At 41.4% G+C, this 22,133-nt stretch overlaps 1 protein-coding gene and 1 pseudogene across 5 annotated transcripts in view; both read left to right on the plus strand.

The window, feature by feature from the left end:
- Positions 1–21,866, plus strand: part of OSBPL1A (oxysterol binding protein like 1A) — a 242,449-nt gene extending 220,583 nt beyond the window's left edge. For 4 of the 5 annotated variants that reach the window (XM_010335492.3, XM_010335491.3, XM_074383666.1 and 1 more), the window contains 10 exons: positions 2,070–2,204; positions 3,513–3,610; positions 5,029–5,211; positions 10,855–10,962; positions 11,505–11,594; positions 12,576–12,702; positions 16,207–16,323; positions 16,941–17,064; positions 19,131–19,221; positions 20,649–21,866. In XM_010335492.3, coding sequence (XP_010333794.1) covers positions 2,070–2,204; positions 3,513–3,610; positions 5,029–5,211; positions 10,855–10,962; positions 11,505–11,594; positions 12,576–12,702; positions 16,207–16,323; positions 16,941–17,064; positions 19,131–19,221; positions 20,649–20,751 — 1,176 coding nt within the window. In that variant the 3' untranslated portion in view covers positions 20,752–21,866. The remainder of the gene's footprint in view (positions 1–2,069; positions 2,205–3,512; positions 3,611–5,028; positions 5,212–10,854; positions 10,963–11,504; positions 11,595–12,575; positions 12,703–16,206; positions 16,324–16,940; positions 17,065–19,130; positions 19,222–20,648) is intronic. The other variant, XM_074383664.1, reaches the window with a different exon arrangement.
- Positions 12,406–12,524, plus strand: LOC120361769 (5S ribosomal RNA; annotated as a pseudogene).
- Positions 21,867–22,133: the final 267 nt, after the last annotated feature.

Consider the following 22,133-nt stretch of genomic DNA (forward strand, 5'->3'; position numbering starts at 1 on the left):
TCAAAGAAAAAGAAAGTGTGAATATAAATCAAGAGTGTGTATGCATATGTGTGTGTTGTTTTGTCTCTGGGGAGAGAAGTAGGAAAGAGAAGTAAAGAGACATTTTCATGTTTTTATTTCAATGTTATTATATTTTATACTAAGACAGGTGTTTCCCAATTAGTTTTTTTTAATAGAAAAAAATACTTTTTATTGAATAATAGAAGGAGGCCAGGTTCTGTGGCTCACACCTGTAATGCCAGCACTTTGGGAGGCTGAGGTGGGAGGATCAGATCTCTTGAGGTCTGGAGTTCGAGACCAGCCTGGCCTGTCTCTACTAAAAAAAATGCAACAATTATCTGGGTCTGGTGGTGCACATCTGTAATCCCAGCTACTACTACAGAGGCTGAAGCAAGAGAAGTGCATGAACCTGGGAGGCAGAGGTTACACTGAGCCAAGATTGTGCCATTGCACTCCATCGTAGGGGACAGAGTGAGACTCCATCTCAAAAAAAAAAAAGGCAGAAAAGAAAGAGGGCCTGGGACATTTCAATTAAGACGAGCCTTGGCAGTCCCAGTTTTTTTTTGACTTGTCCCCAGCAGTGAGTCTCTGGGTTTAATGAGCTCTTAGAGTGTATGTAGTTGAGTCTTCTTTTATTTCTCTGTATACATTCCCATTTTCCCTCATCTCCCCAGTGAGGCAGCAATAAATTTACTTTTTCTTTTAATTAGGCTTAGCTGTTACAGGTCTGTGTTCTGCAGTGTTTTATGATGATGAATGAGCTTATTTTCTTTGAATGTGCTCCAGTTTCAGTTCTGCGAAGATTGCATTATTTTTAATTTAAAAGCTCAGTGGGAACGTGGATATTTAGGGGGAAAAGTCAGAGCTAAGTCAGGTGGCATCCAGCCTGTTCACCCGCCCACGAGACCAGCCAGCAGGCCTCATAAAAGACCTGATTCCCAAGGGAATGGTCGCTGGAAGTTTGGGAAGATCGTCGGACTATTCCAGTAAATACCAAGATAAGTGTGTTACTTAATGAATTTTGTAAAGGCCTCACCAAAATATTACATGCTGGTGGCACATGGTAAACAGAGTTGAACAGTTGCAGTTCAGGTCAGAAACTTTCTTCCTAATTGTTAAATTATTTTTGAGAGTCCACTGTGGTGGCGGCATTCTGGCAGACAGAATTTAAAATCTATTCTGTAAAATATGCAGTGGCCTGCTAGTACCCTAGACCGTAATTTATACTGGATTAGTGTGCTTAGATAAGCTCAGTGTTATCATTTCATTTCACTGTCATTTCAAAACCTGTGAAATTTCTTTTGGAGAATTACGTGGAAAAAATGGTATGTGTGGTTCATCTTTAGCCCGTTGTTACAAGATAAATGTAGACATACTGAAGTTTTAACACATATATTTGAACAGACAGCAATCCATGACTTGAACAGCCCCAGAGCTGAAGCAGTTCCACACTCCACTGAGAAGGCAGGAAGGGGAGCTTTTGGAAGGTGTTCATTGAGGGAGCGAGACAAAGAAAGTATATACATTCGGTGAAAGTGTCACGTCCCTAGATAGAGGTTTGGCGGTTTCTGATTGGTGAAGCTTAAGTTGACAGGGAGGGATTTCAGTTTGTTTATGTAGGAACTCAAGGCACTGGAGTCTTCTCCACTCATTAATGGCCCCGCAGTTAATTATTTTAACACCACTGTGAAGAATTTTGCTCTGTCTCCATCGCCTTTGTCTCCCATTTCCTAGTTCTGACGTAAGGCAGACTGATTGATAGTCAAGTCATCCGCTCAAGCTCACGGGCATCATCGCTCAAGCTCACCGGCAGATAAGATAGTAAGCTCCCTGAAGCCAAGGAGACTGTTTGGGCAGTCTTTGTATTTCCTCCTTCAAGGCCTAGGAGGTTATACTCCATGGTATTAGGTGCTCTGGAAAGATTTTGTCAAATTGAACCAATATTGATGAAATGTCATGGGTTGCTAGTTGCTGTTCTGTCCTTTCCAGGAGGATGTTATGTAAAAATAACAGTAGATTTGTTTGCTATGTATATTGGACATAACAGTTTCAATTTTCTGGTTAAATAGGAACTATCCAAGATCACGATGCCAGTTATATTTAATGAGCCTCTGAGCTTCCTACAGCGCCTAACTGAATACATGGAGCATACTTACCTCATCCACAAGGCCAGTTCACTCTCTGATCCTGTGGAAAGGATGCAGGTATGAGCCAAAGGAGGAAAAGGTCTAAGGTGTGGAGACCTCTCTACCCACCCTGCCCCGAACATACACACATTCACACAATTAGTGTTAAATTCAATGTGAGGTTGGGAAATGTTATCAAAGCTTAGTTGTGTGTCTGGAGTGTCCTCTGGTCAAGGTGACACCATCATGCAAAGACCAATGAGTATTACAGGAGAAGTGGGAGGTGGCCTATAAGCAAACCTGGATATTAGTGGGCTTTTTCTAAATCTTTAGTTTAGAAAGTAGTGTTGGCTGGGCGCGGTAGCTCACGCCTATAATCCCAGCACTCTGCAGGCCAAGGCAGGTGGATCACAAGGTCAGCAGTTCGAGACCAGCCTGACCAACATGGTGAAACCCTGTCTCTACTAAAAATACAAAAATGAGCCGGGCATGGTGACACGCACCTGTAATCCCAATTACTCAGGAGGCTGGGGCAGGAGAATCACTTGAACCTGGAAGGCAGAGGTTGCAGTGAGCCAAGATTGCGCCACTGTACTCCAGCCTGGTGACAGAACAAAACTCCACCTCAGAAAAAAAAAAGAAAGAAAGTAGAGTTGTGTTGAGGGAAGAATTCAACCTTTCTTCTTCCAGACTTTCTTGGGGTATTTCCAAGAATAGGTTAATACACACACACACACACACACACACACACACACACACACAAAATAGAAAAATATGTTTGTACTTACTTGTGTACGTAAATATATATACATTGCTATATGTTAAGAGACAGCAAGGAATTGCACTTTTTAATTTTTTAGATGGAAGATGTTTGTGTTGTACATGGATGGACTGGGTAAAGGCCGAGTATTGTATGTGCATTGTTCTTCAACAAAGCAAGAGCATTCTAAACTGAAGCTTTCTGTTCTTTCATTTCTATAAATCAGCATTTTCCAACCTCATTGTACTTAACACCAATTAAGGTGTGGAGTTTTATATCTCTCTCCCCAATCCTGGAGAAATTTTTTACTTATAAAAAATATCAAATGAATTAAATGTAGGTTTGGACTTGAGGTTTTTTTAAGAGTCCTTGAGAGGATCTGAAGCCCTGTTAGAGTGTGATGAAAACCGTGGTTGGGAATAACACTATAGGAAGTGACTCAAAGTAATTTTTATTCTGAACATCCAAGTTTCCATGTTCCACTGCTAGAGCCATATTAAAAGTCCAAAGTAATTAAACTCCTCAAAATAATTTGTAAATTACTGTCTTTGGCAAAATTTTAGTTCCTAAAAGAATGCAGAGCGAGTTCAGCTATTTTTGACTTGTTCTCGTGCTCTGTCCCACAGTGTGTAGCTGCGTTTGCTGTATCTGCTGTTGCTTCTCAGTGGGAACGGACTGGAAAGCCTTTCAACCCACTGCTGGGAGAGACTTATGAATTAGTGCGGTGAGGCCTTTCACTCGAATGCTTTATATAGCCTTGCAGATGAAGAGGAGAAATACATACATATTGGTCATGGCCAATAACAATTATATATAACTGGAGCAAGTTAACAATTTTGATGTTTGTTTCTAGGATACTTATTATTTTAGAGACTGTCAAAAATATTAAAACATACATAAAAGGTACCATTATAAGAAATAATTGCAAGGATTTCAGTATTCCTGATTATGTGGGATCAATCGCCCTCCTTTTCTCCTTATGTAGATCGTAAGATATGATTGAGTTTTTAAAAATAATCATTTAAAATATATCAGCTGGGTATGGTGGCACACGCTTATAATCCCAGCTACTTGAGAGGCTGAGGCAGCAGGAGCTCTTGAGCCCAGGAGCTCTGGGCTATAGTGCACTCTGCTGGTCGTGTGTCCACACTAAGTTTGGCACGAATATGGTGACCTCCCAGGAGAGGGAGGTCACAAATGGAACAGCTCAAAACTCCGGGGCTGGTCAGTAGTGGGACTGCACCCGTGATTAGCCACTGCACTCCAGCCTGGGCAGCAGTGTGACCCTCTTGTAAAAACATCTCTTTATAAAAAATATTAATAAAATCTATTAGCATAAGCATATATTGTTTGCATAAGCCAATGACTACATCTATAAGTACAGGTCTGTTTGCTTGAGTTAGCCTGTGTCTTGTTTATACATGATTAAGGGATTTTATTTGGCTTTAGTTTTTCTGTGTGTTCCTCCTCTTCTCTGCATAAGTTTTGATCTCATTTATTGCCTAGATGTTTGAAAGTGGACACACTAGATTTCTCTATTTTAATGTAACAGGAATAATATAGTTTAAATTTACATAATATTTTTTCATGCAAATCATTCAAATTCATGTGGCTGTTCTTTATTTTAATTTGTTCAAGTAGCTAGCATTACAGTGTTGGATTTCGTGGTTTGGGTTGCATTTGTATAATTTCTCATAGGTTAATTTCTTTCATTGCAATGAGGATAAAGAATTGTTGGCCAGATGCGATGGCTCACACTTGTAATCCCAGCACTTTGGGAGGCTGAGGCAGGTGGATCACAAGGTCAGGAGTTCAAGACCAGCCTGACAAGCATGGTGAAACCCTGTCTCTACTAAAAATACAAAAATTAGTGGGCATGGTGACGGGCACCTGTAGTCCCAGCTACTCAGGAGGCTGAGGCAGGAGAATCGCTTGAACCCTGGAGGCAGAGGTTGCAGTGAGCCGAGATCGCACCACTGCACTCCACCCTGAGCACAGAGCAAGTCTCCATCTTAAAAACACACACACACACACACACACACAAACAAAAGAATTGTTTACTTGAAAGGGCAATTATGTACATGTTTAATGATAGAGTTAATTATAATGTTGCTTTTTTTTTTTTTTTTTTTTAATCTTAAGAGAGGACCTTGGTTTTAGACTTATCTCGGAACAAGTCAGCCATCACCCACCAATCAGTGCGTTTCACGCTGAAGGATTAAACAATGACTTCATCTTTCATGGCTCAATCTATCCCAAACTGAAATTCTGGGGGAAGAGTGTGGAAGCGGAACCCAAAGGAACCATCACCTTGGAGCTCCTTGAGTGAGTGCTAATCAAGCCGTTAAACCCTTTTTATATATACCTACCTGTAACTGTAGACCTGCACACTCAGCTGACCTTATTGTTCAAAAGCTGGAGAAAAAGAAACAGCTTTCATACAGTGCAAATATCTACCTCTATGTAAAAGAATTTGAGAAACATGGCAGTAGCCATTGCTGATTAATCTGCGTACGTGTAAATAGTTTAACTTGATGTTTGAGTCTGGTGTTTGGATCTATTTTAAGATTGATGGAGTTAATTCCTCCATGACAGTTCTTATGAAACATGCTTTTTTATATCCTTGTGCCAATGTTTTGTTTAAAGATCTTTCAAAATGAATTCACTTTGAGATATAATGAAATGACAATTGTGGTGCATGTTAGGCGTTAGATAAATTCGGAGTTCTCTTCTTCTGCAAGATGAGCTTTAAATCCACAATTAATTCCAGTTAGGATAGAATCAGCATACAATACCCTATCTCTTTAACACGGATTACAGCTAGAAACCCCGGACAGAAGACTTAAAGCAACAACCCGCGGACTCCGAAACAAATACTGTAGTAGCAGGCAGACTGGAGAGAGAAGTTAAAACCTGAAGACCAGTAGGGCAGTGAGTTTACTGGTTTTATATATTTCTCTCAAATCTCCTGGCTTAGAATCAGAGCAGCAAATTGCAGAACTGGGCATTGGAGGCAGACAGAAAAAGTTCTAAGAGTAACTCTCTCTTTCTAATTAAAGGACCTAGAAAGATACCCTTGCAGGAAGTAGACACTAGGGGAAATCCTGTTTTATTTTTATCTCACAGCCTTGCCCCAAAGCGAGCCCTAGGGTTTGTAGCTACACTCCTGCAGCAGTGGTGGCTGTGGCAATCACACGTGTGCCTCAAACTCAGACAGGGTCCTTCTCTTTGGCCAGAGGAACTGAGTAAAGGAACCTCTGGGGTCCAGAGAGTGTGAGAGAATCCCTGTAATCCCAGCAGTTGTATTTCTGTTCTTATTTTTCTTTTCTTTTCCTATAATCCCAGTACTTGTTTTTCTGCTACTAGTTTTTCTTTTCTTTTACTTCTTTGCCCCGGAGGAAGACCTAGTTGTGGAAGATACAGGACAGAGCAGAGAGGCTCAAACCCCAGCTTGCCAGACAGAGGGCAGAGGAAGGGCCCCCTGGTGTCTAAGAGTACTGGGGAAACCACAAAGAGGAGGGAGCTCAGGAAAGGGATCCCCTAAAGCTGTGTATGAGTTCCTAAGCTCATCCCTACATATATGCACTGAAATGACCCAAAAGGGTCCATAAGGGCCTCAGGATCTGAAATACTGGGTGGACTGAGATCCAGGTCCCTGGATGGCTATTGAGGGGTGAGCCTGAGCAGCACCGCAGAGGCTTTGAGAATGAAACTGACACTGGAATCAAAGCCTACAGGAGGAGGGTCGGGACTTCTGAAACTCTGTTCATTGCCTACTAAAACAAAATTTTTAACAATCAGTATTCTTCAGAAGAGGTTAAAAGGACAGAGTTTCATAGTATTCAGGTGTCCGGAATACAGTCCAGAATCGTCCAGCATACCAAGAAACAGGAAGATCTCAAGAAACTAAAATAGAAAAGGCAGTCAACATACTCCAACCCAAAGCTGATCCAGACAGTCATTTGTATCTGAGATGTAAGGTAGCTCCATTCCACAAGAGAAAGGTGGACACTCTCCAAGGAGCAGAAAGGCATTCTAGCAAAAAAATAAATAAAATGGTATTTTTGGAAATTTTACTACTGAAAGTATAGTAATAGAAGTATAATAACTGGGATAGGCTCAATGGTAAAGTGCATATGTCAATATATTTACAGGATGTGTATGTTGAAAACCACAAGATACTGTTGAAAGTAATCCAGGATTACCTGAGTAATGTGCCTCGATGTATTTTGAAGCCTCAATTATAGTTAAGATGTTGGTTCCCCCCTCCCTGATCTATAAGCAATCTGTGTGAACCACAATCCAAATCAAAATCCCTAGATGATTTTTTAGTAGATATAGAGATGTTGATTCTAAGTTTGTATGAAAAGGCAAATGACATAGAACAGCCAAAATAATTTTGAAAAGGAACAGAATCGATGGACTCCCACTACCCAGTTTTAAGACGTCACTCTGAAGCTGTTGTAATCAAGACAGTGTGGTTGTGGCCAGAGTAAAGGCCGCATAGATTAATGCAGCAGGGAAGAGAATCCAGAAATTGACACGCAGAAATGTGGTCCCTTGATTTTTACTAAGGTGCAAAGGCAGTACAGCTAAGAAGAATCGTCCCTTCCGCAGACAACCATCTGTATCACGGAGACAGTGGCTGGCTATCTGTTAAAAAATGAACCTCAAACTAGACCTCACACCTTCTACAAAAATCGGCTCAAAACAGATCGTAGACTAAAATAAAATGCAACACCAAGGCTTCTGGAAGAAAACATAGGAGAAAATCTTACAACTTTAGATTAGGCAAAGAACTCTTATGAATAGGATACCAAAATTACAACCCATGAAAGACAAAAATTGATAAATTGTATTTTATTAAAATAAAAAAACATATTCTTTGAAAGATTCTGCTCAGAGAATGAAAAGATAAGATATAAAATAGTAAAAATTATTTGCAAATCATATAGCCATAAAAGGACTTGTAGCCAGACTATATAAAGAATTCTTAAAACTCAATAAGAAATGATAAGGTTGGGGCGTGGTGACTCATGCCTGTAATCTCAGCACTTTGGGAGGCTAAGGTGGGAGGATCACTTGAGCCCAGGAGTTTGAGACCAGCGTGGGTAACACAGTGAGTCCTTGTTTCTACTAAAACATTTTAAAAATAGCAAAGTGTGGTGACACGTGCCTGTAATCCTAGTTACCTGAGAGGCTGAGGTGGGAGGATCGCTCAAGCCCAGGAGTTTGAGGCTGCAATGAGCCATGATTGTGCCACTACTCTCCAGCCTGGGAAAAAAGAGTTGAGACCCTGTCTCTGGAACACACAAAAAAGAACAACCCATTAAATAATTGGGCAAAAATTGAACAGACAGTTCTCAAAAAAAAAAAAAAAAAACTATATATATGACAAATAAGCACACAAAAAAATGCTGCCAGCTGATTGCAGTTACTTAGGAGGCTGAGACAGGAGGGCAGGAGGGTTGCTTGAGGCCAGGAGTTCAAGACCAGCCTGGGCAACATAGACTCTGCCTTTTAAAAACTAAAATAAATTTAGCCAGGCATGGGGGCGCATGCCTGTAGTCATAGCTACTTGGGAGGGTAAGGCAGGAGGATCACTTGAGCCGAGGAGTTCAAGGCTGCAGTGAGCTGTGATCCACCACTGCACTCCATCCTCGATGGAAGAGTAAGACCTCATCTCTAAAAAAAATAAATAAAAATTTTAAAAAGATGTTCAACAGCATCAGTTATTAGATAACTACAAAGTTAAAACGACAATGAGTTATCCATATACCTATTACAATGTCCAAAATCAAAATAATTCTAAAAATTGACAATACCAAGCTCTGACAAGGATGTGGAACAACTAGAAATCTCATACAGATTGAGTATCCCTTTTCTAAAATATACCAGAAGCATTTTGGATTTTGGATATTTTCAGATTTTGGAATATTTGCAATATACCTACCAGTTTAGCATCTCAAATCCAAAATTCCACAATCTGAAATGCTCCAGTGAGCATTTCCTTTGAGTGTCATGTCAATGCTTAAAAAGTTTCAGATGCTGTAGCATTTCAGATTTCCAGTTTTTGAATTTGGAATGTTCAACCTGTGTATTGTTGGTATTGTAATATAAAATGGTAGAGCCACCCCAGAGAACAATTTGGCAGTTTTTTATATAGTTACACTGTTTACCACATGACTCAGCAAGCCTACTCCTAGATATTTACCTTAGAGAAGTGGAAACTTACGTTCATCCCAAAACCTATATACATAGGTTTATAGTAGTAGTATTCATCATCACCAAAAACGGAAAGCAGCTCACATGCCCTTCAGCGGGTGAATGGCCACTGTGGCACATCCATACAGCGGAATCCTACTCAACACAAAGGAAGAACAAATTATGGATAAATAGAGCAACACATGAGTTTCAGGTGCATTATGCAAATTGAAGATGCAATCTCAGAAGGTAATCTACACGTATATAATGTCTGGAAAAGGAGAAACTATTGCAATGGAGAATAGATCAGTTGCTGGGGATCAGGAATGAGTTGGAGATCCAGGGATTAAGAATGGAGAAAGATCTGACTACAGAAGAAGCATAAGCGAAGTCTTTGGGGGTGGCGGAGTTGTTTAGGATTCTGATTGTGCTGGTGGTGGTTACAAAGATCTGTACAAATGTAGACCTGAACACCAACAAAAATGAATTTTATGTAAATTAAAAAACACATATGTAAGAAAAATACAAAGGTATAGCAGTGGCTTATGCCTGTAATTCCAGCACTTTAGGAGTCCAAAGCAGGTGGATCATCTGAGGAGTTCGAGATCAGCCTGGCCAACATAGTGAAACTCTGACTCTACTAAAAATACAAAAATTAGCTGGGCGTGGTGGTGTGTGCCTATAATCCCAGGAGGCTGAGGCATGAGAATCACTTGAACCTGGGAGGCAGATGTTGCAGTGAGCCAAAATCACACCACTGCTCTCCAGCCTGGGTGACAAAGTGAGACTCCAATCTCAAAAAAACAAAAAAAAAATCAATAAACGAATAATAAAACTTTTTCTTTTTTTAACTTTTATTTTCGGTTTGGGGGTACATGTACGGGTTTGTTCTATCCGTAAACTGTTGTCATGGAGGTTTGTTGTATAGATTATTTCATCAGCCAGGTACTAAGCCTAGTACCCAATAGTTTTTCTGATCCTCTCCCTCCTCTCAACCTCTTCCCTGAAGCAGGCCCCATTGTCTGTTCATCCCTTCTTTGTGTCATTAGTCCACATCATTCAGCTCCCACTTATAAATGAGAACACGTGGCATTTGATTTTCTGTTCCTGTGTTAGGTTGCTAAGGACAATGGCCTCCAGCTCCTCCATATTCCCGGAAAAGACATGAATCTTGTTCTTTTTTATGACTACATAGTATTCCATGGTGTATGTGTGCCATATTTTCTTTATCCAGTCTGTCATTGGTGGGCATTCGGGTTGATTCCATGTTTTTGCTGTTGTGAATAAATGCTGCAGTGAACACTCACGTACATGTGTCTTTATGGTAGAGTGATTTCTATTCCTCTGGGTATACAGGATTATAAAATCAGAGTTTATTCACATAGATGCGTTTTTTCCTTTGGTGAGCTGGAGGGTACTTTCTCCAGAAAGTGCTAAATAGACTTTTTAATTTCTGTCTCTAGCTTTTTTTTTAAATGTTTCATGACAATTTTGAATGCTTAAAATGATTATGTACGTAGTTTATTTGGAGTTTGGTGGAAGTATATAATTTTCCTTAAGCTGTTACTTCCTTTTAAGAAACAATGGGCAGATGATCTCAATTTTACCATGAGTTAACGTCAATGGAATTTGGAAACTCTCAGGACTTAGTTATCTCAGCAGCCTAGTTTGTTATGCTGAGTAGTGGCATTTGGAGCAAGTGCACTTTTTAAACAAAGTGATACCTCTCACTTACTTTTTTGGGGTTGGTTTTGTTTTTTTTAGACACAATGAGGCATATACGTGGACAAATCCCACCTGCTGTGTGCATAATATCATTGTGGGTAAACTCTGGATCGAACAGTACGGCAATGTGGAAATCATAAACCACAAGTAAGGCACCTTGGGGTACTTCATCCGTTCCTTCACTTTCGTCAAGCAGTTTTAGTGGACTTCAGTTTTTTTGTTTTGTTTGTTTTTAAAGACAAGCTCTAGAACAGGCCGATGAAAATTTAACAATCAGGCAATAGAACTAATTCTTAAATGACTAGAAGTCTGCTTATGTAATAAAGAGGGTTCATTAACGTCTCTGATAAAGGAAGACTGTGAACCTTAATTCCCTTCTCGGCTCATTTTGCTTCCTTCGTTTAGTGTGGGGGCAAGGGAGATGGGGCATGGAAGTTACTAGAAGGAGCTGGGCACCCATTCTACTTTGTTACCTTAGGCAAGTCACAAATTCTTTCTGCACCACACATCTCTTTTCGTTATGGTGGGAACATTACCAATCGAGGATTAATCATTATCACCTTAGTATGGAGCCTGGCACACAGAAAATCCGTAAACAGTAGCTGCTGCTAGAAAAGTCATCACAGTGATTTTTCTCTACTACTGCATTGGTAATAAATGATAATCTGGACTTACTGTTTTCTTTATAGGACTGGGGACAAATGTGTGTTGAATTTTAAGCCATGTGGCCTTTTTGGTAAGGAATTACACAAAGTTGAAGGCTACATTCAAGATAAAAGGTAATTTCCATTTTGAATGTTAAATAGTACACATTTGTTCACTAGATAAAATGTCAGTATTGGAATACATTGTTGGCCGGACATGGTGGCTCATGCCTGTAATCCCAACACTTTGGGAGGCCGAGGCAGGTGGATCACAAGGTCAGGAGTTTGAGACCAGCCTGGCCAGCATAGTGAAACCCTGTCTCTACTGAAAATACAAAAAAATTAGCTGGGTTGGGTTGTGGGGACCTGTAATCCTGGCTACTCTGGAGGCTGAGGCAGGAGAATCGCTTAGACCCGGGAGGCGGAGGTTGCGGTGAGCCCAGATTGCACCACTGCACTCCAGCCTGAGTGACAGCGAGACTCCATCCGAAGAAAAAGCAAACAAACCAACCTTGCTATAACCTAGGAAACGAGCATTCTAATAAGTTGAAAAATCTTTCTTCTACAAGTATATTTCATTAAAGAACATGATTTGGTTGGGCACGGTGGCTCACAACCTGTATTCCCAGCATTTTGGGAGGCTGAGTGGGGAGGATTGCTTGCAGCCAGTTCAAGACCAGCCTGGATAACATAGTGAGACCCCATCTCTACGAAAAATATTGTTTTAATTAGGTAGGTGTGGTGGTACATACCTGTGGACCCAGTTACTCTGGAGGCTAAGGTGGGAGGAACCCTTGAGCCCAAGAGGTTGAGGCTACAGTGAGCCATGATTACACCACGGCACTCCAGCCTGAGTGACAGAGTGAGACCTTGTCTCAAAAAATAATAATAATAGAAAATCTGATTTGTACACACCTTTATAGTAATCTTTAATTATAGCAAAACAGTTTACAGCCATGCCACCCTGAACATGCCTGATCTCATCTGCTCTTAGAAGCTAAGCAGGGTCAGGCCTGGTTAGGACTTGGGTGGGAGCCCACCTGGGAATACCGGGTGCTGTCAGCTTTAAAAAAACAAACACTGGTTTGTTAACTAAACATCCGTTTTTCTTGACAGCAAAAAGAAGCTCTGTGCCCTCTATGGGAAGTGGACTGAATGTTTATACAGTGTTGACCCTGCCACGTTTGATGCTTACAAAAAGAATGATAAGAAAAATACAGAAGAGAGGAAGAACAGCAAACAGGTGAACATCCTGTAAGGTGGTATCGAAGGAACAACTGGACTCTTCAATGTGTGCTAATCCTTCTGGAGTTGACCTGTTCCAGGGACACAGTTTGACTTTCTTCTTCCTTGTTGCTAATCCATGTCACTTTTCTCTTTTTATCTTTTTAATGATCAGATATTTGCTTTCACAGATAATCGACGTAGCCTTGTATAGGATACGGACACGTACCTGTTTTGTAACTGTGGAGCAGTTATATATGGGGCTTTGCTTTAATTCACGTGACTTGGAATGTTGGAGTTCATCTTAACGAAACAAATTTTCTTTTCCTCCTGTTTACGTGCACTGAAGGTTGAAATTGTTTGAAGATTTAAAATTTCCTGGCCAGGTGCAGTGGCTCACGCCTGTAATCCCAACACTTTGGGAGGTCAAGGCACGTGGATCACCTGAAGTCAGGAGTTTGAGACCAGCCTGGCCAACATGGTGAAACCCTGTCTCTACTAAAAATACAAAAATTAGCCGGGTGTGGTGGTGCGTGCCTGTAATCCCAGCTATTCGGGAGGCTGATGCAGGAGAATTGTTTGAACCTGAGAGGCGGCAGTTGCAGTGAGCTGAGATTGTGCTATTGCACTCCAGCCTAGGCAACAAGAGCTAAACTCTCAAAAAAAAAAAAAATTCCTCCAAAATTCTCTCTGACATTTTCATGTTTATCATCAGTTTTGTTGCCTTCTTCCTTATCATGAAATTACTGAAGTTAAGACGGCCATAGTTAAAGGATTCATCCCTGGGCTGCTGTCTTCTTCTTACTAAACTTTCTTCTTTGTGGGGCAGTTAGATCCCAACAGGAGAGGCACACGGCTTCTGGTTGCATGGTCCCAGGCGGGCTTCAGTGGTTAGCAAACTCCTGCCCCTTCCCTCCAGGCGTAAATGCTCAGAGCTAAAGAGGACTGCACCTCTTCAGACAGGAAATACTTGTTTGAGGTTGGATTCCATCCCAGCAGCCAAGATAATGGTTCTGAGTGCAAACTCTGGGTTAGTATCTTAGCCCCACCACTGATGAGCAGTAGAAGCCCCGATTTCTCATCTCTCTGTCTCAGTGCCTTCATTTGTAACATGGGCATTGTAATAGCACCTATCTGTTAAATGAGTTAGCAAACATAATGCACTCAGAACAGTGTCTGCTCATAGTAAAGACTGATAAAGTCATTTCTGCTGAAAGTACTTCCTCAGACAGCCATCTCGAGCATCTTCTGCGAGCTCCTTAGAAATGCAGGCTGCCCAGCTTTCCCTCAGACCTACTGAAGACCAGTCTCTGGGGCTCTTCAGCGTTTCTTATGCATGTGAAAGTTCAGGAAGCCCTAAGATCCCTCAACGTGGAAGGTGTATTTATGAGAGTCTTTCTTTGTAGATGGAGTTAACCTTGTGCCCAAAGTGAAAAGTGGTTTTTTAAATGGCCGGAGCATTCTGCTCTCCTGTGGCTGGGAGAGCACAGGAGAGCAGAAGTGAGACCTTGTCTCAAAAAATAATAATAGAAAATTATTTGTTTCTTTGTTTCCCTTCAGTTGTGTGTGCACAGTTCTGCCTCCCTCCTTACATCCCATGTTCCCGCCCCTAAGAACCGGGCACGGGCTGTGCTCCACAGCCAGGAGGAAACTGACGTGACTGAGAAGGGCAGGTCCGGGATTCTGGGACCTCCAGCCCAGACTCCTCAGCTGTAGCTCCTGCTAATAGGGAGCACCTTGACAAAGACGATCTCCCCAACACACTTGCCTTCCAACTCTCTCTTTACAGAGTGGGGCGGCCAAGAACACTGGCAAAATTCCAGGAAACAATTCGTTGTATCCCCTGAGTTCCCAGTCTGTGAAAAAGTGGTTTTTCCCCTTGGAAAGATCAGGTATTCTCACACATCCCCTGCCTTTCTGGTCTATCGTTCCCGTGTGCAGCTACCTGCCATGGATTTCTGATGTCCCCGAACAGAGATGCTGCGGGAAGTTTGTATCATTAGTGTTGTCATCTCTGTGCTGTTTTGTAAACTGTATCTTCACTGAACTTGTCTCAGCTAGTAGTTCCAGATTTGTTCACTGTGTGATGCTGGGGTTTGCACAATGATGAAACCTCCTAATGATTTCTCAGAATGTATCCCTGTCCTTAGGGAAATAGATAGACACTTACAAATTGTTATATTTATGTTATATATATTACCCTTCCAAAGCCTTAATTCGTATGTTGAAAACAGCAGTCAGGACATCTCCTGGAGGGATTGTTGCATAAAGACCGCGTACACAGAGCACTGGCATAGCTGGGACCTCGGGCAGGGGAGCCTGAGGAAACATTGGCTTCCCGTGTAGCCTGACATCTTTGTAAATTCTCTTTTCATCCGATGCACTAGGGATCCCTCCTGGTTTTGTGCCATTGATAAATTTAGTTGACTTTCCCAAGAGCATAACCTTTTGTTGTTCTCAGATTGTTCCTCTCTAGTGTGTGAACTCCACGACAGTCAAGTAGTGACTCTAGCACTCCAGTGCTGGGCCTCCAGAAGCTCCTCAGTAAATACTCAAATGATGCTTTGGGAGGCTGAGGTGAGAGGATTGCTTGAGGCCAGGAGTTCAAGACCAACCTGGGCCGCATAGCAAGACCCTGATCTCTGTAAAAACATTACAAATAAAATTAGCGGGGTGTGGTGGCACACACCTGCAGTCCCAGCTACTTGGAAGACTGAGGCAGGAAGATTGCTTGAACCCAGGAGTTTTGAGGTTACAGTAAGCTGTGATTGCACCTGCACTCCAGCCTGGGCAACAGAGCAAGATCCTATCTCAAAAATAATAGATAAAAATAAATACTCAAATGCATTATTTTTGTCTTTAAAAAGGAAACAAGCCTTAAAAACATAAAACAGTATGGGAAAGAGTGATGATGATAATGACTTGAATGCAGATAACTCTAAATGGCACAGCCCTTGAAGCTCAGGAGACTCTTAGCACCCACTTGGGCATTCAGCAGGTATTCATTGGCTTCCCACACTGTGTTAAAAGGATATAAGAGTTATTACTTTTCCTGAGGACTGAGGAAAAAAAAGGCAAAGAAAAAAAAAGGTAAGAATTAGAAGGTCACAGTGTCCCTGCCCTCATGTGGTTTACATTCTAGTGGTGTGCAATAAACAATGGTTTACAGTTTGTAAGTATATATATTTTCCTAAGGATAGAGATAACGTTCTGAGAAATCATTTCATTATTGAGCGAGCCTCATACAGTGTACCAACACAAACTTAGATGGTGTATGTATTCTAATCTGTTTTTTTTCATGTGGAAAGCCAGAAGTTCCAACACGGTTACTGAATATCAGTCATTTCCCCTACTTGATCTGCAATGCCAATACCGAATGCCGATTTCTCTACATGCTCTGCTGTAACCTTAGGGGACTGCCATCGTGTTTACAGTCTGTTGTGGACTGAAATGTCATTATGTGGTGCTAGACTGTCTCTTAAAACCTTTCACTTAAATTATGTTCATTGGTTGGTTTTTCTAGATGAGCACTTCTGAGGAGTCGGATGAAATGCCAATGCCAGATTCTGAAAGTGTATTCATTATCCCTGGAAGCGTTCTCCTGTGGCGAATAGCCCCACGACCTCCCAATTCTGCCCAGGTGAGACTGGGCTTACTGGCTGTGGCCTCACTGTCTGTGTTCAGCATTGTGATGCTCTTTCCTGGCACGTGCAGGGCCAGCCCAGGCAGCATGGAGACACGCAGGCTGGCAGCCCCCGCTGGCTCTCGGATGCTCCCTTCTTGTCTGAGCTCAGTGCATCGTGAGTGCATCATGCTGTCCATCCCTCTGGCATTCTGGCCAGGAGGATGGGTTGGGTAGGACTTCACTGGGGCTTAATAGTTACTTAGCAGTAAAACTGGTCCTTGTTAAATATAAGCTGGTGCAACCTAGTCAGTACCAGCCCTCCAAAGCTAGCAAGGATGATTTTAATGAAGATAAAAGAATGTTGCTTTTTGCTTAGAGTTCTATTTCAAGTTGATCATGATAGAGGATATTTACTCTGCAAAGCCTGCTTTGAGATGTTTTTGAGACAGATACCCACAGATGGTGCCTATTTTGGTGAAAACATTGAGATTATGTATGATCTGAGAAAGACTGACCATTGTTCCACCAAAGGGAGTGGGTCATTGTCAAGTCAACCCTCTTCTACTTTCAGGGCTTTTCATTTTGCATGATGCCTTGGCACATGTTAATTGTATCCTTTTGCTTCTTTTCAGATGTATAATTTTACTAGTTTTGCAATGGTTTTGAACGAAGTAGACAAGGACATGGAGAGTGTGATTCCCAAGACAGACTGCAGGTTACGACCTGACATCAGAGCCATGGAAAATGGAGAGATAGGTAACTAGCATCCGCCAAAGCTGCCAGTGAAGACTCATTTCTTGGGGGTTGATCCGTTGTTTTATTCCTGGTGATTGTTAGCATCACTGGAGTACTAGCATGTTTAGTCTCTCTTAGAGATGGTTTGAATTAGCATTCAGTTTAAATTCAGTAACTTTTATTTTAAATTTGGAAATCTGAGCAGACCTTATTAGCTCATATTATTTCGGTAATACTCCCCTGAGAATTTAATATACTGGAGATGGCCAGAGGCATATTCTGACTAATTATGTCACTGTCTACTTCAGAATTTATGTAGCACCTTGTCAGCCTCAGAGGAGAGTGTGGCCTCCCCTTGGTTAATTGTAACTTACATGTTTTTGTGTGTGGGTCTAAGTAGGTGTATATACTTACGGAGTATGTAGGATATTCTGATAAGTGGCATACAATGTGTAATAATCACATCAGAGTAAATGGGGTATCAATTACAACATTTAAAAAATTAAAATTTTTTTTTTTTTTTTTGAGACGGAGTTTCGCTCTTGTTACCCAGGCTGGAGTGCAATGGCGCGATCTCGGCTCACCGCAACCTCCGCCTCCCGGGTTCAGGCAATTCTCCTGCCTCAGCCTCCTGAGTAGCTGGGATTACAGGCACGCGCCACCATGCCCAGCTAATTTTTTGTATTTTTAGTAGAGACGGGGTTTCACCATGTTGACCAGGATGGTCTCGATCTCTCGACCTCGTGATCCACCTGCCTCGGCCTCCCAAAGTGCTGGGATTACAGGCTTGAGCCACCACGCCCGGCCTAAATTTTTTTTAATACAGTCTATCAACTCTGTCTCCCAGGCTGGAGTGCAGTAGTGAAATCTTAGCTCACTGCAGCCTCCGCCTCCTAGGTTTAAGCTATTCTCATGCCTCAGCCTCCTCAGTAACTGGGACTACAGGCGCATGCCACCACGCCCAGCTAATTTTTGTATTTTTAGTAGAAATGGAGTTTCACCATGTTGGCCAGACTAGTTTCAGACATCCTGACCTCAGGTGATCCACCCATGTCAGCCTTGCAAAGTGCTGGGATTACAGGTGTGAGCCACCCCACCCAGCCCATTTTTGCCTTATACTGTTAAATTTCTTCTAACTCAGTGGTTTTCAAAAGGGGGGCATTTTTTCCCTAAGGAAGCATGTAGCAAAGTCTGAAGACTTTGGTTGTTACTTCTTGTGAGGGACTACTGGTGTCTGCAGGCCAGGAATGCTGCTAATATCCTCTCCCACACCAGACAGCCTCTTATGATATGGAATCATCACATCCAACATGGCATAGTGCCACAGTGGAGAAAAAGTGAGCAACAGCATTTTGGAAAACTGTTTATATTTCTTTTTTTTTGCGGGGAGCGGAGGGGTGGACAGACTTGCTTGTCACCCAGGCTGGAATGCCGTGGCGTGAACTGAGCTCACTGCAACCTCTGCCTCCTGGGTTCAGGTGATTCTCTTGTCTCAGCCTCCCAAGTAGCTGGGATAACAGACATGGGATTACAGGCACCACCATGCCTGGCTAACTTAACTTTTGTATTCTTAGTAGAGATGGGGTTTCTCCATGTTGGCCAGGCTGGTCTTGAACTCCTGACCTCAGGTGATCCGCCCACCTCTGCCTCCCAAAGTGCTGAGATTACAGGTGTGAGCTACCGTTAAATTTCTTAAGAATGGAATCTGAAGGAGCTCTGTGAGGTCTCACTAAGAATTTAGAATAATTTCACATTTATTTAGTTTATACACCCAATTTTTCACTGATGGATTTTAACACAGTTCTTTTGGCCTTAAGAATAAGCAGGTTGTTCTCGGCAAAGGCAAGGTTGTTAAGAGCATAGGTGGTCAGAGATGCTGCATCTGTGATACCAGCTCTGCCTTTTACTAGCCCAGGTAGCTGTTACATTTTTTGCTTCATTTTTGACTCTGGTATTTGTGTTTTAATAAAAGGGAAATGATGCTGATACATGTAGATGGTTCTCTTGTGAAGTTATTGTGCTTAATACTGTGACTGGCATCCTCTGCGTAGAGTGTTAATGCTTTCTTTGTATTGATGATATTTTAGATCAAGCTAGTGAAGAAAAAAAACGACTTGAGGAAAAACAAAGAGCAGCCCGCAAAAACAGGTCCAAGTCAGAAGAGGACTGGAAGACGAGGTGCGTGCCTGAGTCGGGGTGTGAGGCTGCTGTTGCCAGACACTGTGACCCCAGAGCAAGGGCCTACCTAACACAGACCCTGCCGACTTGTTCCAGGCCTGAAAAAAAGTTATTTCCACTGACTTATCCATTCATTCATCCATCACTGATGGACATAGGTTGATTCCCTATCTTTGTTACTGTGAATCATGCTCTCATAAACGTGGAGATGCAGGTACCCCTTTGATACATTGAATTCCTTTCCTTGGAATACCCTGTAGTGGGAATGCCAGATCATAAAGCAGTTAAGTTTTTTTAAGAAATCTCCATACTGCTTTCCATAGTGGCTGTTCTAATTTATATTCTCACCACCAGTATATGAGCTTGTTTTTTTCTGCATCCTCACCAGCATGTATTTTTTTTTTTAATAATAGCCATTCTAACTGGTATAAGATGGTATCTTGTGGTTTTTATTCACATTTCCCTCATAGTGATGTTGAGCATCTTCTCATATCCTTTTGGCTATTTGGATGTCTTCTTTTCAGAAATGTCTATTAATGTCTTTTGGATTGTGTGTAGCATGGTATATTAGAAAAATCAGTCGTCTTTTTTTTTTTTTTGAGACGGAGTTTCGCTCTCGTTACCCAGGCTGGAGTGCAATGGTGCGATCTCGGCTCACTGCAACCTCCACCTCCTGGGTTCAGGCAATTCTCCTGCCTCAGCCTCCTGAGTAGCTGGGACTACAGGCACGCGCCACCATGCCCAGCTAATTTTTTGTATTTTTAGTAGAGACGGGGTTTCACCATGTTGACCAGGATGGTCTCGATCTCTTAACCTCGTGATCCACCCGCCTCGGCCTCCCAAAGTGCTGGGATTACAGGCTTGAGCCACCGCGCCCGGCGAAAAATCACAGTCTTAACATTAAACCTAAATTTGCCAGCAGTGACTAGGTTGGGCAAGTTATTTAACTGCTTAGACATTCAGCTTCTGTGTAAAACGGAGCTTTAAGAGTCTGAAGGGCATTTACTCTGAACCAGGTGCCTTATATACTGCTGTGGGTGTGCTATAAATTTTAATTTCCTTATCCTAATTTACTCCTAACTGCTTAAAAGAATGTCTTGTGGAAAATAAGAGCCAGCCTAGAGGATACACCAGTTAGACAAATACGTTGTTCAAACCACCCTATTAGAAGACCCTGTTTCTGTCAAGTAGCTTAGATGCCAGTGGGAAATCCATATCACTTTTGCATGGTATCATTACTTCTTCTGGAATATTATTCTGCAGACCTGTTCCCTAAGCAGAAAAACAGCATCACTTCAGCATCTCTTTGAAAATCCCTCCCTCACAGAATGAACGCTGCAATAGAAAAATACTACAAGCTAGTGAAGAAACAGCCTGTGATTTTGAATCATTTCTCCTGTTAAGTCTTGGCCTTTTTCTTTTAACAGGTGGTTCCATCAAGGTCCTAATCCCTACAATGGTGCACAGGACTGGATTTACTCTGGCAGCTACTGGGACAGAAACTACTTCAATTTGCCTGACATTTATTAAAATGGATACAAGTCAGGGTGTTTGGCTAATCTATAAATAAGTCTTAAACCTATGTTTTTAAATTTTTTCCCTTGGTTTCTACTTATCTTTAAAAAGAAGAAACACTCATGTGATAACTGCATTTCACCCAACAAAAGTAGGTTATAAGGTGATAATGGTGATGAAAGTCTTAGGAAAAATGCATAATTTTGCTACAAAATGTACTTATTTGGAATACTATTTTATATAGAAGTAAAAGAAAACTGCTGGGGAATATGCTTTTTATGTTTGCTGTTGCCATATTTACTGAAGGTTTATACCTAAATGTAACTTTAGCTTTATGGAACTATATAGTAATCCCAAATCAAGTTATTTTGAGTATTTTTATGCTGTCATGCTTGAATGTTTTAGATGTAACCTTTGACATATTTAGAACTCTCCTCCTATACAATGTTTACGTGCACAAATGTAGAGGTTATGTCATTTTGTGAAGACTCCATTGATTAAGATGGCTTTTATTCATACTAATCCTCCCAATTTTACCCCTTCCGTCTTCCATCTTCCAAGAAAAAAAGATGCCTGAATATTCAGAACAGGTATTTCATTTGAAAATAGTTCTAAAGAATTAAACTGGAAAAGCATTTCGTTTACTTAGCTCTGAATTTAGTTTTACAGTTTTCTGCAATCAGTATCATTAAAATGTTTAATTTTACGTTTGAACTGAAAATAGGTATAAAATCTAGCAATTCACAAAAATGCCCTAGAAATACAGATTTTAATCACATTACATAATGACAAACCTTTTTAAATCCTTCCATTTCCAGTGGCAAATGCCACTAGAGAAATTAAGTTGCACTCATGTATGTAAGTATCAGACTATATAAAAGGAGGTCTTGTGCATTTCAAGTTTGCAAGGTACCTGTGTACTTAAAATATGTGTGGAGACCGACTGTATAGTAGCTTTGCCCCTTTAATTGGGGTCCATTAATCATTTATCCACCCAAACTCCAGACTGAGATATTGCTCCCAGGGGCCTGAGGTAGCTGCCAGTACATGATTTTAATTGCTGTCTTGAAGTTAACAAGTGTTATAATGAAATAATCTACCTGATGCTAAATAAAGCCTTTAGAATGTTCCCCCAAATTGTGGTTTCTTTTAAATATACTAATGTTGTCACTTAATATTGTCAGAAGTGTCCTTTCAAAGAAGTCCTTGTGGTACCACAGCTCCAAGAGCCAAGGAGATAACCAGTTACCTGGTGTACATAGTGGTAAGTAGGTATTTAGCATTCAGTTAAACTTGGTCACTGCCATATTAATTCGGTGTAAATCCCAAATGCAGAAGTAAGTGGAAATACCTGGCTAGAAAATTCATTGCTAGATCTGTTAGAGCGGGAATGGTTT

This window comes from Saimiri boliviensis, chromosome 13 (genome assembly GCF_048565385.1).
Source record: "Saimiri boliviensis isolate mSaiBol1 chromosome 13, mSaiBol1.pri, whole genome shotgun sequence".
NCBI lineage: Eukaryota > Metazoa > Chordata > Mammalia > Primates > Cebidae > Saimiri > Saimiri boliviensis.